The sequence below is a fragment of the Salmo salar genome, chromosome 02 (genome assembly GCF_965601325.2).
Source record: "Salmo salar chromosome 02, fSalSal1, whole genome shotgun sequence".
Classification (NCBI taxonomy): domain Eukaryota; kingdom Metazoa; phylum Chordata; class Actinopteri; order Salmoniformes; family Salmonidae; genus Salmo; species Salmo salar.
In genome coordinates this window covers 72,105,174-72,125,100 of record NC_138292.1, presented here as the reverse complement: position 1 = coordinate 72,125,100, position 19,927 = coordinate 72,105,174, and the positions used below count along the sequence as shown (strand labels likewise).

The window sequence follows — 19,927 nt, the reverse complement described above, 5'->3', positions numbered from 1 at the left end:
GCCGTTTGGAGGGTTCTACTAGCTGACATATGGAATTGTTTTAAGGTGGTCACACATGGATCATTAAGCTATTTGATTTTGAATTATAGTACCCTTTTAGGAAAAAAAGGAGAAGGACTAATGTTTGTGAGAGCAGGCAGGTGACTGCAATATAGTCTGCCTGGAACATGCCCCATATTCAATTGTACCTCAATAGAAAAGTAGCATTTATTTATCCCCTGTAGGGGAAAATACTTTTATAATACCTTTAGGTAAAAAAAAAAAAATACTTAAAAATGATTTGATAAAATACTGAATGTGTCCTTTAATGCTATAGCCCATATTAACACATTGAATAACACATTCATAAATGGCAAAAAAAGACTAAGTCTAACTAAGGTTTTGAAGTGATTGTCCTATATCTAGGAAATATAACAAAGCTCAGGACACTATATATTCAAAAGTACGTGAACACCCCTCCAAATTAGTGGATTAGGCCATAACACACCCATTGCTGACATATGTATAAAATCGAGCAATCTCCATCAACAAACATTGGCAGTAGAATGGCCTTTCTGAAGAGCTCAGTGACTTTCAATGTGGCACCTTCATAGGATGCCACCTTTACAACAAGTCAGTTTGTCAAATTTCTGACCTGCTAGAGCTGCCCTGGTCAACTGTAAATGCTGTTATTATGAAGTGGTAACATCTAGGAGCAACAACGGCTCAGCCACAAAGTGGTAGGCCACACAAGACCGCCGAGAGCTGAAGTGCCTAGCGTGTAATAATAATTGTGTGTCTTCGGCTGCAACACTCACTACCGAGTTCCGAACTGCTGCAGGAAGCAATATCAGCACAATAACTGTTTGCCGGGAGCTTCATGAAATGGGATTCCATGACCGAGCAGCCGCACACAAGCTTAAGATCACCATGCGCAATGCCAAGCGTCGGCTGGAGTAGTGTAAAGCTTGCCATCATTGGACTCTGGAGCAGTGGAAACGCGTTCTCTGGAGTGATGAATCATGCTCCTCCATCTGGCAGCCAGAATCTCGGTTTGGTGGGGATCTTTTTCATGGTTCAGGCTAGATCCCTTAGTTCCAGTGAAGAGAGATCTTAACACTGCAGCATACAATGACATTCTATACAATTCTATGCTTCAAACTTATTGGCAACAGTTTGGAGAAGACACTTTCCTGTTTCAGCATGACAATGCCCCCGTGTACAAAGCAAGGTCCATACAAAAATGGTTTGTTGAGATCAGTGTGGAAGATCTTGAATGGCCTGCAGAGCCCAGACCTCAAACCCATCAAAACCTTTGGGATGAATTGGAAAGCAGACTGCAAGCCAGGCATAATCTCCCAACATCAGTGCCCAACCTCACTAATGCTCTTGTGGCTGAATGGATACAAGTCCCCTCACTAATGTTCCAACATCTAGTGGAAAGCCTTCCCAGAAGAGTGGAGGTTGTTATAGTAGCAATGCACAACACATCAGCTGTATGTGACCAGGTGAAAAAACCTTTCCAAGCCAAACCACTACACACACCCTATATCGTTGTCACCATATTAGCTAAAGTAATGCCATAGTCAGAATAGCTAATAGAACTAAAGCGCTAGTAAACCCGCTATAATCATGAGGTAACGTTACAGTTTACAGTCAGCAGTAAGCAGTTACACCGGCGATCCCCGGTGGCAATAAATTAGTCAAACCAAAAGCTTACCTTGACTTGGAAGAGTTCCAGTGTTTTGTTGGATAGTCATAGCCAGCTAGTTAACATAGCATCCCTCTGTTTGAGCAGGGTGTTTCAGTAGGCTAAACTAGATAGCTGCATTTGCTAGCTAAGTAAGTGAAAGTGATTTTTTTTAACAAAATATCTCTTTCTATCTCTCTCTTGCTTCTCCTTCATTTTGGAAGTACTCTGTTTGTTCAAAACTGTTCAACTATTGTCTTTCTCTCTGACTCAACTACTCACCACATTGTGTGCACTGCAGTGCTATCTAGCTGTAGCTTATGCATTCAGTATTAGATTAATTCTCTGATCCTTTGTTTGGGTGGACAACATGTCAGTTCATGCTGCAAGAGCTCTAATAGGTTGGAGGACATCGTCCGGAAGTTGTCATAATTAATGTGTAAGTCTATGAAAGGGAGTAAGAAACATGAATCTCCTATTTTTTTTGTATTGAAATCAATATACCCAGAGGAGGATGGAAGCTAGCTGTCCTCCAGCTACTCCATGGTGCTAACCTACAGAGTGCTGTTGAGGCTACTGTAGATCTTCATTGCAAAACAGTATGTTTAAATAATTTATATGTTGACATTTTTATCTTAAAAGGATAACTTTTCAAATGTTTAAAACATTACATTTTTATGAATTTCTGAGGAGCCTCCAATGTTGCCCTGTCTGCCTCACCATACCGCTGGAGAGAAGAGGGGAGGAGGGAGGGAGGAGGGGGGAGATGGAGAGAGAGTCAGATTTCTGACAGACAAACACACACACACACACACACAGATCAATGTCCACGTTTACAGTAGAAAGCTCAGAGAGTGACCTTCAAACCTGTTAGTACACTCCCTTTGTGGAAGTATCCCTTTGGCCAATCAGGAGCAAGCTGGATGGACTTCTGAGCATCTGATAAGTCAGAGGAGTAGATCTCCAAACACCCGTAGCTGTATCAATTATTCCCAAAGAACCAGAGAGAGAGAGAGAGAGAAAAGGAAAAGAGAGAAAGGCAAGGAAGGGAGAGAAAGAAAGAAAGAAAAGGGAGAGAGAGAGAGTGGGGAGAGATGGAAAGAGAGTGAGCGAGAGAGCGACAGAGATCGATAGAGAGAGAGAGTTTGGTGGGAGTATAGTGGAATTTTGTGTTGTGTACCTGTGGTGTTTTGGGTCATAGGTTAGAGGTTAAGCTTTAAGGTGTTGTGTACCTGTGGACTTTGGGGTTACAGTGGATAGCCTCAGAGAACATGTCCACAGCCTGAGAGTACTGGCCCTACTTAAATAACTGAATACCCTTCTCTGGAGGAAAACACACATATTCATTTCAGTGAATAGAAATAAGAATTCTGAGACAATTGTGTTAATGTCACCTGTTAGTGAGACTCCCTTCCTCTTCACAGGGTCTGAACTCTCCACCAGAAATGAGACAACTCAGTTAACACTGCCTATGTGTGTGTGTGCATGTGTGTGTCTTTGTGTTTGTGTGTGTGTGTTTGTGTGTGTGTGATTGGTGATTCGTTGTTAGTACATACTTTGGGAAGGGTGGAGAATAGGGACGCAGACAGAAAGGGTAGGGGCCAGGGGCCAGGGGCAGAGAGAAATAGTCAAAGCCTAAATCGTTTTCCTAGATACGGTCTATGTCTTTGCCAGGGTAGAGTGATTCACATCTTTCATCAATGTCGTTTTTTTTCTTTAATTGTCACTCGACAAGTGAATTCAGACAATCCAATCAGGGAGGGAAACGTAAATATACGCCACGTGGCAGCGGATAAAAATACAGATAAAAATTACATTTAATAATGAAACTTCATCTGATTTGATAAAACTGTATTTTATTATGAATGAATACAACTGATTGACATAATAAAACAGTCATTTGTACACCCAGCTCCCCCACATGCTGAGAGGATACAGACAGATTGTCATTTTACATTGATGCTCTCAGTCATTCTGTACTCCTCATATTGTCACTTTAGTCAACTTCAATTGTATTAGTCCACTGAACATACATGTATTAGTCCACTGAATATACATTACTAGTCCACTGAACATATATGTATTAGTCCACTAAACATACATTATTAGTCCACTGAACATACATGTATTAGTCCACTGAACATACATGTATTAGTCCACTGAACATACATGTATTATTCCACTGAACATACATGAATTAGTACACTGAACATGCATGTATTAGTCCATGGAACAAATACTAAATGTACAAAACATTAGGAACACCTTTCCATGGCAGACTGACCAGGTGAATCCAGGTGAAGGCTATGATCCCTTATTGATGTCACTTGTTAAACAGTTCAGTCAGTGTAGATGAAGGGGAGGAGACAGGTTAAAGAAGGATTTTTAAGCCTTGAGATATGGGTTGTGTATGTGTGTCATTCAGAGGGTGAATGGGTAAAACAAAAGATTTAAGTGCATTTGAACAGGGTATGGTAGTAGGTGCCAGGCGCACCGGTTTGTGTCAAGAACTGCAAAGATGCTTGGTTTTTCATGCTCAACAGTTTCCCGTGTGTATCAAGAATGGTCAACCACCCAAAGGACATCCAGCCAACTTGACACAACTGTACGAAGCATTGGAGCCAACATGGGCCAGAATTCCTGTCGAACGCTTTTGACACCTTGTAGAGTCCATGCCCTGATGAATTTAGGCTGTTCTGAGGGCAATAGTGGGGGGTGCAACTCAATATTAGGAATGTGTTCTTAATGATTGGTATACTCAGTGTATATGTATAAAATCACTGAACTGTTAATGGTCTCGTTCCAATATCCACAGTCGCACACTACTTGTTCCATTTAAGGTGGTCTAGTGTGGGTGTTAGAACACCCACACTAGACCATTATATACAATGCATTTGGAAAGTATTCAGACCACTTGTCTTTTTTCAAATTTTGAAACGTTACAGCGTTATTCTAAAATAGATTAAATAAAAATAAATCTTCAATCTACCACACTATCCCATAATGACAAAGCAAAAACAGGACTTTAGAAATGTTTGCAAATTTATTAAAAATAAAAAACAGAAATACCTTATCTAGATAAGTAATCAGATCTTTTGCTATGAGACTCGAAATTGAACTCAGCTGCATCCTGTTTCTATGAATCATCCTTGAGATGCTTCTACAACTTGATTGGAACTCACCTGTGGTAAATTCAATTGAGTGGACATGATTTGGAAAGGCACACACCTATCTATATACTGTCCCACAGTTGACAGTGCACGTCAGAGGAAGAATCACGAGGTCGAAGGAATTGTCTCTAGAACTCCAAGACAGGATTGTGCTGAGGCACAGATCTGGGGAAGGGTACCAAAACATTTCTGCAGTTTTGAAGGTCCAAGAACAGTGGGCTCCATCATTCTTAAACAGAAGAAGTTTGGAACCACCAAGACTCTTCCTAGAGTGACCAAGAACCCGATGGTCACTCTGTCAGAGCTCCAGAGTTCCTCTGTGGAGATGGGAGAGCCTTCAAGTAGGACAGCCGTCTCTGCAGCACTCCACCAATCAGGCCTTTATGGTAGAGTGGCCAGACGGAAGCCACTCCTCAGTAAATGGCACATGAAAGCCTGCTTGGAGTTTGCCAAAAGGCACCTAAAGACTCTCAGACCATGAGAAACAAGATTCTCTGGTCTGATGAAACCAAGATTGAACTATTTGGCCTGAATGCCAAGCGTCACATCTGGAGGAAACCTGGCACCATCCCTACAGTGAAGCATGGTGGTGGCAGCATTATGCTGTGGGGATGTTTTTCAGCGGCCAAGACTGGGAGACTAGTCAGGATCGAGGGAAAGATGAACGGAGAAAAGTACAGAGAGATCCTTGATGAAAACCAGCTCCAGAGGGCTCAGGACATCAGACTGGGGCGAAGGTTCAACCTTCCAATAGGACAAGGACCCTAAGCACACAGCCAAGACAACGCAGTAGTGGCTTTCAGGAGAAATTTCTGAATGTCCTTGAGCGGCCTAGCCAGAGCCCGGACTTGAACCTGATCGAACATCTCTGGAGAGACCTGAAAATATCTGTTCCCATCCAACATGACCAAGCTTGAGAGGATCTGTAGATAACGGGAGAACTCCCCAAATATAGGTGTGCCAAGCTTGTAGCGTCATACCCAAGAAGACTCGAGGCTGTAATCGCTGCCAAAGGTGCTTCGACAAAGTACTAATTAACGGGTCTGAATACTTATGTAAATGTGATATTGCAGTTTTTTTTATTTATACATTTGCTAAATTGTCTAAAAACCTTTTTGGTAGATTGATGAGGAAAGAAAACAATTTCATCAATTTGAGAATAAGTTTGTAACATCACAAAATGTGGAAAAGGTCAAGGGGTCTGAATACTTTCTGAATGCTCTGTAAAATATAACTGGAACACAAGGTTGCCTATGTCAGAAACACAACATTTTCAACTTAAAAATATATTTAAAAAATGTTAAGGTCCCTTTCTTATTCATCATAGTTTCAAAGTCATAACTGACCCTAGATCAGAACTCCTACTCTAAGTTTGAATAGAGTAGTCTTGTGTGGCTCAGTTTGTACATCATGGCTTTTTGGTTCCATTCCTGCTGGGACTTCCCATATGAAAAAAGTATTCATGCATGACTGTAATGACACGGAATTTGGATAAAAGTGTTTAATAAATGGCATATATTATTATATAATATTATAAACTGAGTGGTTTGGGTCCTGGATGCTGATTGGCTGAAACAGCATTTCAGAAGTCTATTTTGTATATCAGACAATATACCATGTGTATGACATAAAAATATATGTTTACTGTTCTATTTATGTTGGTAACCAGTTTAAAATAAGCCGTGGAACAGTATGTTGGTCATATACCACAAACCCCAGAAGTGCCTTATTGCCATTATAAACGTAAGCAATAAGGCCCGAGGAGGTGTGGTATATGGCCAATATATTACAGCTAAGGGCTGTTCTTATGCACAAAGCAATGTGGAGTACTTGGATACAGCCCTTAGCCGTGGTATATTGGCCACATACAACAAACCCAGAGGTGCCTTATTTTAAACTGGTTACCAATGTAAATTCAAATGTTAATACCCATGGTATACGGTCTGATATATCATGCCTTTCAGCTAATCAGCATTCAGGGCTCAAACCACCCAGTTTATAATGGTCAATATTCCACACCCCCTCAGGCCTTATGTCACTTAGTTTAAATATACAGGTCCAGATATACAAGGTTTGTGTCAAACTTGTTCTGTTCAGGTCTTCTTGTTACTGGGTTTGTTCTGTTCAGGTCTTCTTGGTTCTGGGTTTGTTGTGTTCAGGTCTTCTTCTTTCTGGGTTTGTTGTGTTCAGGTCTTCTTGGTTCTGGGTTTGTTGTGTTTGGGTCTTCTTGGTTCTGAGTTTGTTGCGTTCAGGTCTTCTTGGCTCAGGGTTTGTTGACTGTACTGTAGAGAACAGAGGAGTCCTCCTCAGCTGATTGTGCTGCTGCGGGTCTGAAGCAGAGAAACAGAAATAAAACAAACACAGCGTCCCAAATGGTGGCACCCTATAGGGCTCTGTCTAAAGTAGTGCACTAAATAGGGAATAGAGTGACATTTAGAACAGAAGAACAGTTCCTCAAAATCATCGTCACATCACTCCCTCATTATAGACATGTCATAGTAATTGTCCTGCGATGTCCGTTGTTGGGTTCATAGTTTGGGTTCATAGTGGTCACTAAGGGTCAACTGTTTTGCTTATTGATGACATCTCCTACAATAAACTGCAACATATGCATGACCTTCATGCAGAATATGCTCACTGGGTGGCAGCACTGGGGAGGTTGAATTTCAGAGCAGCGTACTGGACATCCTCATCCTGTTTCTGGGGCTGAGGCAGTTGGACGGTGGAATATAGAGGCACTTCCTGGTTTTTGGAGCCAGAGAAGTGGACGCTGGTGTAGTGAACATCATCCTGGTTGTCTGTGGCTGCTGTCTGTGCTGCAGTAGGGTTCATGGCCATGCTTGAGACGTTGTCATACACTGGACTAGAGTCTCCCTGATGGGGTGAGAGGACAGACAACATGAGGAGTGTAAAGTCCCACAAATACTGCACAGTCAACACAGTCATCTTCTGATTCCAACAGACTCACCTGTCCGTTGTCTGCTGTGTCTCTTGTGTCAGAGGTGGTATTGGAGGACTTCTTCCTGTTTTGTAAACAAATGAATGAATGAATGAATGAATTAATCTTCTAAAGTGAAATAATAAACAACCAAAAAACTCACCTGAACCACATGAGTCCAGAGAGACAGAGGATGAGAACCAGAACAACCACTATGATTCCTACAGCTGCATTCATAACTGAGGTCTGTTTCCATATAATAAAATATAGATGATATGAGTACACAGCATGTTCTAATGAACTGAACGTTATTATAATAATAAAATAGAATATCAATATAATACTTGTTAATATTTGGGGATTTTATAAATAAACCTGTAGTTATAAACAAAAGTGTAATAATCTAAAGTATAATTATTAAGATATATCTTGAAAAGTAATTTTGTATTGAGGTATTAAAGATGAAACTTTACCTGCTACAATGATCATCAGAGCTGTAGAGTTATGAGATGCTATTGTATTCTCAGCCTCACAGTAATATTCTCCTCTGTCCTCAGAGCTGATGTTAGTGATGCTGTAACTCTGTCCTGATGCTTTTGGTGAGGCTACATTCTTCTTGTACCAGGTGTATTTGTCCACAGGTGGGTTGGCATCACTGCTGCAGGTCAGAGTCACTGAACTGCCCTCCACTATTTCACCAGAGGGACTGACTGACACTGAGGTGTTCTTTGGACCATCTAGTAAAGCAGAATTTGTCAGAGGGTTAGGACTATAGTATACTACCTCAAATGACGTCATGTGTAAAATTAATTATATCTAAAGTCAGAGGACTATCTAAAACTATCACTTACAAAAAACATGAACAAGAATACATTTGGAGATACTTTAGGACTTGAGTGTCTACTAAATTATTCTTCAAGTGTTTGAGGTACTGAACATTCTAACTATAGACATGCATACATCTATGACATTGTCTGTAATTTCTATGTAATGATGAATATTGATAGATAAAGCAGTAATACCCTTCTCATTCATATTAAATTATTGATACTTGCTAAGTAGAATACTAGTTTAATTCATACTCACACACTGCAGGAGAGGGGAAGTCCTCGTGGTGTTTTCAGCACAGGAGTAACTATCCGCAGAATGACCCAACACTACTAAGTTATTACTAGAGTGTTGTTGGGAAGTGGGCTCATCGAGACGTTGTCCGTTCTTGTACCAGATGTAGGTGGGGTTGTCAGTCAGAGTACAGGTGGTGCTACAGGTCAGTGTCTTCTGTCCCTCTGCAGCAGGAGTCACCTTCACCTGCAGACCTGAAACAATATGTATAAAACCACATACACCTCTGTGTTAACAGGATGGTTAATTTATTTTCTCCTGTAATTCAATATGATATACAGTTGTATCATACAGTGTAGTATTACCTGTGACAGACAGAGTTGTTCCTGGGAAACTATGACCCCATTCAAAGCTGTTTGTTTTAAAAGTGAAGCGATACTCAGCTGAGTCCTCCTCTATCAGATCTGAGATTCTCAGAATGGAGGGACCTTCATTTCTCCATGTCTCTTTGTCAGTGTACTTCACACGACCTGTATACCCTGGGTCTCTGGTTAGGTCTTCAGGGGTCGACTTATCACTTCTAAACCAGAATGTTGATGTGGTGGAATAACCAACATAAGTACAGGATATGTCCACTGTTGACCCCTTCAAGACACAGATTCTCCTCTTGGTGTAAGTCACTCTGTTGCAGCTCTGACCCTGAACACCTGAAACACAGTGACATAAAAAGAGATCAACTAGATTATATTCTCAGTTCTTTCTAGAAATGCTAACAGTTCTCTTACTACAAGTGAAACCAACACAGACAAAGATATACAGTTTATACAGTTTTACAATGATGTATTTGGGATAAATCTATTTATTTTTTGCATTGGGGAGGATTGTGTGTTTTATTACATTCAGCCCAGGATCTCCACATCCGGCTTCTTCACCTGCGGGATCATCTGAGAACAGCCACCCAGACAGCTGATGAAAGTGGGGAGTATTTCTGTCTGTTATAAAGCCCTTTTGTTGTGAAAAACTCAGTCTGATTCGCTGGGCCAGGCTCCCCAGTGGGTGGGCCTGTGCCCTCAAGCCCACCCATGGCTGTGACCCTGCCCAGTTATGTGAAATCCATAGATTAGGGCCTAATTTACTTATTTCAATTGACTGATTTCTTTATATGAACCCTAACTCAGTAAAATATTTGAAATTGTTGCATGTTGCGTTTGTTTTTGTTCAGTATAATTATATATGTATTTATGTTTAACATAGGGACCACAATGGAAATACGTCCCTGACTTTATTGTGCAATCGTGGTCACTTAAAAAAATATTGTGTATGTATGTATTTTTTTTACTGACTGTCACAAGGGTCGTCGAAAGGGGACCAAGGCGCAGCGTGTAAAGTGCTCATATTTCCTTTATTAATGATAACACTTCAACAAAATAACAAAAACGACAGCCAACAGTTCCGTCAGGTACATAGACAAAACGGAAAACAACTACCCACAAAACCCAAAGGCAAAACAGGCTTCCTAAGTATGGCTTCCAATCAGAGACAACGATTGACACCTGCCTCTGATTGGAAACCATACCTGGCCAAAACATAGAAAACAAAACATAGAAATAGAAATCTAGAAAAAACCCACATATAAAAAGAAAACCCAAAACCACCCAAAACAACCACCTGTCACGCCCTGACCACTCTACTATGGAAAATGACCTCTTACAAGGGTCAGGACGTGACACTGACAAATAAAACCAATCAGTCAATCAATCCAAACTGTGCAGCAGCCATTTGATGAATGGAAAGAGACATTTGTTACAAAACACCAAAACGTTTAATGACATTCAGAGATTGTCAAGAGAAGCCTTCGATACTGGTTAAGACTACAAGGTAGGGAGGGATGTATTCTCTGTTTGTCCAGATTTACATTGTCTATTTATTGTGGTGTTGAAAACACAAACCATGATATTTAAGTGCCCGAAGTTGGTACGCTTTGCTTATTGGTTGTGTGGTGCATTGGCACAGAAACCTGTTGGTGGAAAATTCATTGCATATATTTTGTATATGATCGTAGCTTAATGAAACAGGCAGGCAGGTTAAGCTTGTCTGTAGTGGTCGGGAACCGTCAAACTTCGGGCCCACAGCCCTGCGTGGCATCGACCATGCCACAAAAGCATGCTGAAGTGGCAAAGTCGATATTCACGTTTAAAAATACAGTTATTTTTTATTTGTGGTCGTAAACATTATTTTGCAGAATTTCTATGAGGGGGAGGGTGTTCAATTTATTTTACAGTACAATAGGAGGGTCATGTGAAAATATTTTCAACTTCGGAGACCAGCCCCATTTCGTCTCGTCCCCCAACAAATTTTGATTTGTCCCTTAAATAAACACTCACAAACTGCAGGAGAGTGGAGATCCTCATGGCCTTTTACAGCACAGGAGTAGCTGTCTTCATAGTTAATGGAGACTGGGTCTTTGTACTGGGGGGAGGTGCTCTCATCTAGATGTTGTCCGTTCTTGTACCAGATGTAGATGAGGTTGGGGTTACTCAGAGTACAGGTGGTGCTACAGGACAGTGTCTTCGACTCTGAACTCCATTCAGGAGTCACCTCCACCCGAGAACCTGAATTAAAGGAGAGCAAAAAAAGGGTACATGGTTCAGAATTGGTGTTAATTATTAACGTCATGACTCTTCAAAACTTTATAATGTGTTATGCATTGTTACCGGTGACAGTCAGAGTTGTTCCATGGAAGCTGTACCCCCATCTTGCCTTATCAGTTGTAAATCTAAACTTGTACTCAGTTGAGTCACTCTCTCTCAGGTCTGTGATTCTCAGGGTGGAGTCCTTTTCTGTTTGTCGATAGTATTCCACACGACTTGTATACTCTGAGTCCTGGCTCAGGTCTTTAGTTACACCAGACTCCCATTTGTTGAACCAGGATACTTCTGTGAGGTTATGCCAACTGGGATGTGTGTAAAAGCATGATATGTCCACGGTTGACCCTTTCAAAGCACAGATACTCTGATGGGTGTAAGTCACATTCATACAGCTCTCACCCCGAACACCTGAAACAAAATGAAGCTGATCAATTCCTGAAACGATAATGAGAATAGTTTCAAGTGTTTCAGATGTATTGGACAGGTTGATTTTGAATTTTAAAATAATATTGACATACATGTACATACATCTATAAAACTGTTTATCATTCCAATGTATATTGTTAAGAATATTGATAGAGAAAGTAATACCATTCTTATTGGTTCTAAATGATACTACATAAAATACTAGTTTCATTCATACTAACACACTGCAGGAGAGTGGTGATCCTCATGGCCTTCTACAGCACAGGAGTAACTGTCTGAATAATAACTATTGACAGAGTACTGCTGGGAAGTGGGCTCATCTAGACGTTGTCCGTTCTTGTACCAGATGTAGGTGGGGTTGTCAGTCAGAGTACAGGTGGTGATACAGGTCAGTGTCTTCTGTCCCTCTGCAGCAGGAGTCACCTTCACCTGCAGACCTGAAACAATATGTATAAAACCACATACACCTCTGTGTTAACAGGATGGTTCATTTATTTTCTCCTGTAATTCAATATGATTTACAGTTGTATCATACAGTGTAGTATTACCTGTAACAGACATAGTTGTTCCTGGGAAACTATGACCCCATTCAAAGTTTTGAGTTTTAAAAGTGAAGCGATACTCAGCTGAGTCCTCCTCTATCAGATCTGAGATTCTCAGGGTGAAGGGACCTTTGTATGTTCCAGTGTACTCAACACGACCTGTATACCCTGGGTCTGTGGTTAGGTCTTCAGGGGTCGACTTATCACTTCTAAACCAGAATGTTGATGTGGTGGAATAATAACCAACATAAGTACAGGATATGTCCACTGTTGACCCCTTCAAGACACAGATTCTCCTCTTGGTGTAAGTTACTCTGCTGCAGTCCTGACCCTGAACACCTAAACCATAGTGACATAACAAGAGGTCAACAGGATTCTATTCTCAGTTCTTTCTAGAAATGCTAAAAGTTCTCAAATGACAGAGTGAAACCAACACACAGTATAATGTGTTAAATGCACACTCACACACTGCAGGAGAGTGGAGATCCTCATGGCCTTTTACAGCACAGGAATAACCATCAATGTAGTTACTGGAGACTGGGTCTTTGTACTGGGGGGAGGTGCTTTCATCTAGATGTTGTCCGTTCTTGTACCAGATGTAGGTGGGGTTGTCAGTCAGAGTACAGGTGGTGATACAGGTCAGTATCTTATCCTGGTGTCCACCAGTCACCTTCACCTGAAGACCTGGAGAAAAAACAAAATCACTGTAAATCCCTTTATCACTGACTTATCACTCTAATTCAAAGATGGAAGAAATCCTATGTTATACAGACTATCATACATACACACCACAACAATTGTCCAGAACTAATTGTAATTGAACATAATAGCAGGTTTTTACTGTACCTGTGACAGACAGAGTGACTCCAGGACTTCCAGTATATGTCCCTCCTTCCTGATCTGTTAATAATCTGAACCTGTACGTAGATGAGTCTCTCTCTCTCAGGTCTGTGATTCTCAGGGTGCAGTCTTTCTCCTTATCCCCATGATACTCCACATGACCTGCATATTCTGGGTCCAGACCTATATCTTCAGTCTCCATTTTAGTGAACCAGAAGTTTGATGTGACTTTCTGACCTCTGGGATATCTGAAAGAGCAGGTCAGCTTCACTGTTGACCCCTTCAAGACACAGATACTCTGAGTGGTGTAAGTCACACTCCAGCCATTCTGCCCCAGTACAACTGAAACACAGTCACACAACACAACATTTATTAAATGGAAATTTAGCAAAAATGGCTCTCACTAACAGTAATGTTGGTCCACATTTTGTTGACATAGTTGCTGAGTTGAGTGTGAATGGAAACCACAGATAAGCATCTCTGAATGAGGAGTGAAAGACAACTATAAAAAGAGAAGTAGATACGCCAAACAGAACAACAGAATAACATTATGGCTCTTAACCTTTTAGACATGTTTGTAAATTGAAAACAGTTATGACACCATACCTGCCACAGACCAGAGAAAGACAACCAACATACTTCCTGCTGTTCTCAAGGTCATTGTTGCATCTCCCAACCTGTAGTCTCAGAAACATAAACAACAACTCACTCTATAGCTGGTGAATAACTACATAATCATCATCATCATTATCAACAACAACAATCACTTATTGAACAGATGTGTAGAACTGTAAACACATATTTCTACATTGATTGTTCTGAAGCTGTTTTATTCTCAGAACCCCAAATATAGGAGGATAAATGTTCAATCCTCTACGATCCGTCAAGCTGTACAGCAGCCTAAAGACTGACCACCAGGTTCAATGATATCTCCTATCCCCAAGCTGTGAGGCTAAACAGCAAGTGACTCAAACACACACACACACACAAACACACACACACACACACACACAGACACACACACACACACACACACACACACACACACACACACACACACACACACACACACACACACACACACACACACACACACACACACACACACACACACACACTCACTCACTCACTCACTCACTCACTCACTCACTCACTCACTCACTCACTCACTCTCTCACACACACACACACACAGAGTGCATCTGTAGTGAAGGCCCATGGAGTCCGTATCAAAGTCTAGAGAGCTGGTTGTTATGGATGTAGAAAAGTTAAAACACACATCCTACACAGTATAGATGTCAACACTACTCCCTATCAGTCTGGTCCTGAAGGGCCCTCAGATAAATACACTGTTTCATTCACACAATCACCCACGCCGGGGGAGACACTTTATGAATACTGGCCCTGATGTAACAACCAAAACACAGCTCAAAACATAACAAGAAGTAAATGATACATTACCCTCAAGTATATGACTTATGACTAAAAACAAATAACCCAAAACTATACTTCAAGATATTGTCAAGAGTACTTACAGAGTGAAGTGAAGGGGAGAGGTCTTGTACAGTGAGTCAACTGACTGGTAGTGAGTGAAAACAAGAAGTAAGTGTTGACACATTATAAAAGCAGTCAGAACACAAGTAGCTAATGCAGAACTGTCCTCCCTGTTTAATTAAGACATTAACATAAATGACAACCAGACCAGCAAGTCAGAAAAGTGCTGTTACTGTATTTTAACAGAAATTGTGAAAAAGACGAGCCTGGCCCTACAATTATTTTATTTAAAAAATGTGTCCATTTCCAATGTGATCTTTATACAACATACAGAACCATGTAAACAATGTGTTGACTGTACTATTGTCAGAGCTATCCTTGATAGCAGGAAAGGGGTAGAGTCAAGTGCAGGAGACTGAGGTCCGTTTGAACAGATGTTTAATAATCACCGATAAATAAAGTCGCCACAAGGCAGGGTGCGCAGAACACAAGACAGGACAGCTCCAAAATAAAAACACACGGGGCGCAGCCCGGCAACCCTAATGCCTAATCCAAAAATTACGCTGCGTAGCTGAAGCAGCGCAAAATGCCGACTACCACACAGAACATGACATGTAATAATCCCGCACGAATTCCCAAACAAAAAAGACAAACAGATGCGGACCTAGACAGACAAAACCAAAAGACACAGAAACGTAGATCGGTGGCAGCTAGTAGGCCGGCGACGACGACCGCCGAGCACCGCCCAACCGGGGAGGGGCGCCACCTTCTGTGGACGCTGTGACAACTATTTATAACGTTAACAATTTATTGTGTTGCCTTGCCATTCTGAGTTCTGTATATACAGGTCAAAGTTCCATGATGTCATCCAATTAGAACCCATTTAATTTATACACCCATGACCATCACTCCTCATCAGCAGCATCAAAGTGGTACTGAAGGTTCCAGTGTTCTAGACTAGAGGTCTACCTACTGACATCTCAACATTACTGCACCATCCATTCCTGATGTCCTCATTCATTTTGGAAGTAATAGGAATAAAATGAACGGTGTTGCCGTCATTCCAGCCATCACAATGAGTCCATCCTCCAATATATCCACTCACCAGTCTCCTCTGCTGTACAGTACTGCTAGTAGTTTTATCTAGCAGAAGCATCAATGAACATCACCATAGCCTGCTGTTTAGACTGTGTGGTCTGTTGTATTCTGCTGTCCATAAATAATGCCATTTAGAAGACTCAACTATCCAAAGCAATTTATAGCCGTGTGCATATATTTTACATATGGCTGGTCCTGGGAATCAAACCCATTATGATGTAGGTGCCATGATCTACCATCTGAGTTACAGATGACCATATTCTGTATAGTCTAATGTGCATCTATAGATTTCTAATATGATTCAGGAGGCCTGTGAGAGGACAGACAGGAAAGTAGAATAGGGAAGTGAAACTGAGTGTATGCTTCTAAACCAACAAAATCACAATCCATCACTGTATCTCATGTTAATACTACTCCTAAACACAACCCACCATCACTGTGTCTCATGTTAATATTACTCCTAAACACAACCCACCATCACTGTCTCATGTTAATACTACTCCTAAACACATCCCACTCTCACTGTCTCATGTTAATTCTACTCCTAAACACAACCCACCATCACTGTATCTCATGTTAATACTACTCTTAAACACAACCCACCATCACTGTATCTCATGTTAATACTACTCCTAAACACAACCCACCATCACTGTGTCTCATGTTAATACTACTCCTAAACACAACCCACCATCACTGTGTCTCATGTTAATATTACTCCTAAACACAACCCACCATCACTGTGTCTCATGTTAATACTACTCCTAAACACAACCCACCATCACTGTGTCTCATGTTAATACTACTCCTAAACACAACCCACCATCACTGTCTCATGTTAATACTACTCCTAAACACAACCCACATCACTGTGTCTCATGTTAATACTACTCCTAAACACAACCCACCATCACTGTGTCTCATGTTAATACTACTCCTAAACACAACCCACCGTCACTGTGTCTCATCTTAATACTACTCCTAAACACAACCCACCATCACTGTGTCTCATGTTAATACTACTCCTAAACACAACCCACCGTCACTGTGTCTCATGTTATACTACTCCTAAACATAACAATCTACTATAATCTAACACTGTCTGAGCTTAAGCTTTTTAAGATATTGTCAAGCTTACTTACAGAGTGAAGGGGAGAGAGGTCTTGTAATGAACTATTTGTCAGTCTGAGGAAACAGACACTGACTGTGAGGTATGAGGTCTGTGGTTGACATAACTTTGAAGTCGTGAAAGACCATAGAGTTGGATAAAAGGCACACTAGCTACAAAGGCTGTTTAAACATGGGCATAACGTTGTATGCATCCTTCCAGTTTGTTTATCGACTGTCATTAAAATCATGGAGGTTGAAGAAGAAGAAATTGACTACTTTAAAATAGATTAATACTACTCCTAAACACAGTTGCGCTGCCGATATTGTAACAGAAGCCATCATGAAAAGATGCAATCTGTGCCCTCTATCCAACTCTATGTCAGTGACCAAGATGCTGATTCAGAGATGGCTTCCTTCCTCATTCAAACAGGCTGTGTTCAAGAGCATCAAAACTGTGACGTGTGACGGGTAAATTCTGACTGACTGACTGATCTACAAATCACCTTGCATGATAAATAACTACTTCAGATTATTTGTAGATCAGTCAGTCTTGACTCGCCTTTAAAGTCGGCTGCAATGTCAAACGCGGCCACATTTACATGCTTGACAGCCAATGATGTCATACAATATTATAATAACTGTGGAATACGTTTCAAATCTTTCTTTTTTTATGACAGGCTAACCTGCAATATTTAACTTCTTATGGATGGTGGCAGTATTGAGTAGCTTGGATGACTGACGTGCCCAGAGTAAACTGCCTGCTACTCACTCCCAGAAACTAGGATATGCATATTATTAGTAGATTTGGATAGAAAACACTCTGAAGTTTATAAAACTGTTTGAATGATGTCTGTGAGTATAACAGAACTCATACGGCAGGCAAAAACCTGAGAAAAAATCCAAACAGGAAGTGGTCTGCAGGACTTCAATTAATTCCCTATTCAAACTACAGTGTCTGTGGGGTCATTGTGCACTTCCTAAGGCTTCCACTAGATGTCAACAGTCTTTAGAACCTTGTTTGAGGCTTCTACTGTAAAGTGATGATGAATAAGAGCTACTGGAGTCAGAACACTGCCAGCAGGTCATGAGCCTCAGGCATGCACTTTCACATGAGAGGTACCTCAGTTCCATTGCATTTCTGAAGACAAAGGATTTCTCCGGTTGAAAGTTTATTGCGGATTTGCGATAAAAACATCCTAAAGATTGATTCTATACATCGTTTGACATGTTTCTACGAACTGTAATGGACATTTTTGAGTTTTCGTCTGACATGCGCGTCCTGAATTTGGATTTGTGAACTGAAGGCGCGAACAAAAAGGAGGTATTTGGACATAAAGGATGGACTTTATCGAACAAAACAAAAAAAAATTGTGGACCTGGGATTCTTGGGATTGCATTCTGATGAAGATCATCAAAGGTAAGTGAATCTTTATAATGCTATTTCTGACTATTGTTGACTCCAACATGGCGGACATATTGTATGGCATGTTTTTGTGTCTGAGCACCGTAATCAGATTATTGCTTTTTCAGTGAAGCTTTTTTTAAATCTGTCACAGCGGTTGCATTACTATCCTGTTATGGATAGGGGGCAGTATTTTCACGGCCGGATAAAAAACGTACCCGATTTAATCTGATTATTACTCCTGCCCAGAAACTACAATATGCATATAATTATTAGCTTTGGATAGAAAACACTCCAAAGTTTCTAAAACTGTTTGAATGGTGTCTGTGAGTATAACAGAACTCATTTGGCAGGCCAAAACATGAGAAGATTCTGTTCAGGAAGTACCCTGTCTGACCATTTCTTCCCCTTCTTGATTATCTCTATCCATTACAAAGGATCTCTGCTGTTACGTGACACTTCCTACGGCTTCCATGGGCTCTCAGAGCCCGGGAAAAAGCTGAATGACGTAATTCAAAGCCCTGGCTGAAACACACGAGCGCTTTTGCTAAGTGGTCTATCAGCGGACAAAGGGCTTCATGCTCGTGCACGATACGACACCATGATTTTATTCTATCGTCTCTGAACGGATTCAACGACTCCGGTCGGAATATTATCGCTTTTTTACGAGAAAATTGATTTTAAACAGCGGTTGACATGCTTCGAAGTACGGTAATGAAATATTTAGAAATCTTTTGTCACGAAATGCGCCATGCGCGTGACCCTTATTTACCATTCGGATAGTGTCTTGAACGCACGAACAAAACGTCGCTGTTGGAACATAACTATGGATTATTTTGGACCAAACCAACATTTGTTATTGAAGTAGAAGTCCTGGGAGTGCATTCTGACGAAGAACATCAAAGGTAATCAAACTTTTCTAATAGTAAATCGGAGTTTGGTGAAGGCTAAACTTGCTGGGTGTCTAAATAGCTAGCCCTGTGATGCCGGGCTATCTACTGAGAATATTGTAAAATGTGCTTTCCCCGAAAAGCTATTTTAAAATCGGACATATCGAGTGCATAGAGGAGTTCTGTATCTATAATTCTTAAAATAATTGTTATGTTTTTTGTGAACGTTTATCGTGAGTAATTTAGTAAATTCACCGGAGGTTTGCTAGTTCTGAACGTCACATGCTAATGTAAAAAAGCTGGATTTTGATATAAGTATGAACTTGATTGAACAAAACATGCATGCATTGTATAACATAATGTCCTAGGGTTGTCATCTGATGAAGATCATCAAAGGTTAGTGCTGCATTTAGCTGTGGTTTTGTTTTTTGTGACATTATATGCTAGCTTGAAAAATGGGTGTCTGATTATTTCTGGCTGGGTACTCTGCTGACATAATCTAATGTTTTGCTTTCGCTGTAAAGCCTTTTTGAAATCGGACAGTGTGGTTAGATTAACGAGAGTCTTGTCTTTAAAATGGTGTAAAATAGTCATATGTTTGAAAAATGGAAGTTTGGGGATTTTTGAGGAATTTGTCAT

At 40.8% G+C, this 19,927-nt stretch overlaps 1 protein-coding gene across 1 annotated transcript; it reads right to left on the bottom strand.

The window, feature by feature from the left end:
* Positions 1-3,547: 3,547 nt before the first annotated feature.
* On the bottom strand, positions 3,548-17,228 carry LOC106592504 (uncharacterized). Its single transcript, XM_082969417.1, has 15 exons — positions 17,029-17,228; positions 14,830-14,873; positions 13,902-13,979; positions 13,302-13,637; positions 12,921-13,139; positions 12,462-12,794; positions 12,135-12,350; positions 11,554-11,895; positions 11,224-11,451; positions 9,205-9,546; positions 8,864-9,093; positions 8,251-8,514; positions 7,808-7,862; positions 7,478-7,713; positions 3,548-7,169 (listed from the first exon to the last, which is right to left on the bottom strand). The coding sequence occupies exons 3-12, from the start codon at positions 13,954-13,956 to the stop codon at positions 8,467-8,469; spliced, it is 2,349 nt and encodes a 782-aa protein (XP_082825543.1). The 5' UTR covers positions 13,957-13,979; positions 14,830-14,873; positions 17,029-17,228; the 3' UTR covers positions 3,548-7,169; positions 7,478-7,713; positions 7,808-7,862; positions 8,251-8,466.
* Positions 17,229-19,927: the final 2,699 nt, after the last annotated feature.

Coding starts and splice junctions, on each gene's coding strand:
- LOC106592504 (XM_082969417.1), bottom strand. CDS start 13,956: ATGACCTTGAGAACAGCAGGAAGTATGTTGGTTGTCTTTCTCTGGTCT. Junction 13,140..13,301: donor AGTCACTCTGTCTGTCACAG/GTACAGTAAAAA, acceptor TTTTTTCTCCAG/GTCTTCAGGTGAAGGTGACT. Junction 11,452..11,553: donor AACAACTCTGACTGTCACCG/GTAACAATGCAT, acceptor CCTTTAATTCAG/GTTCTCGGGTGGAGGTGACT.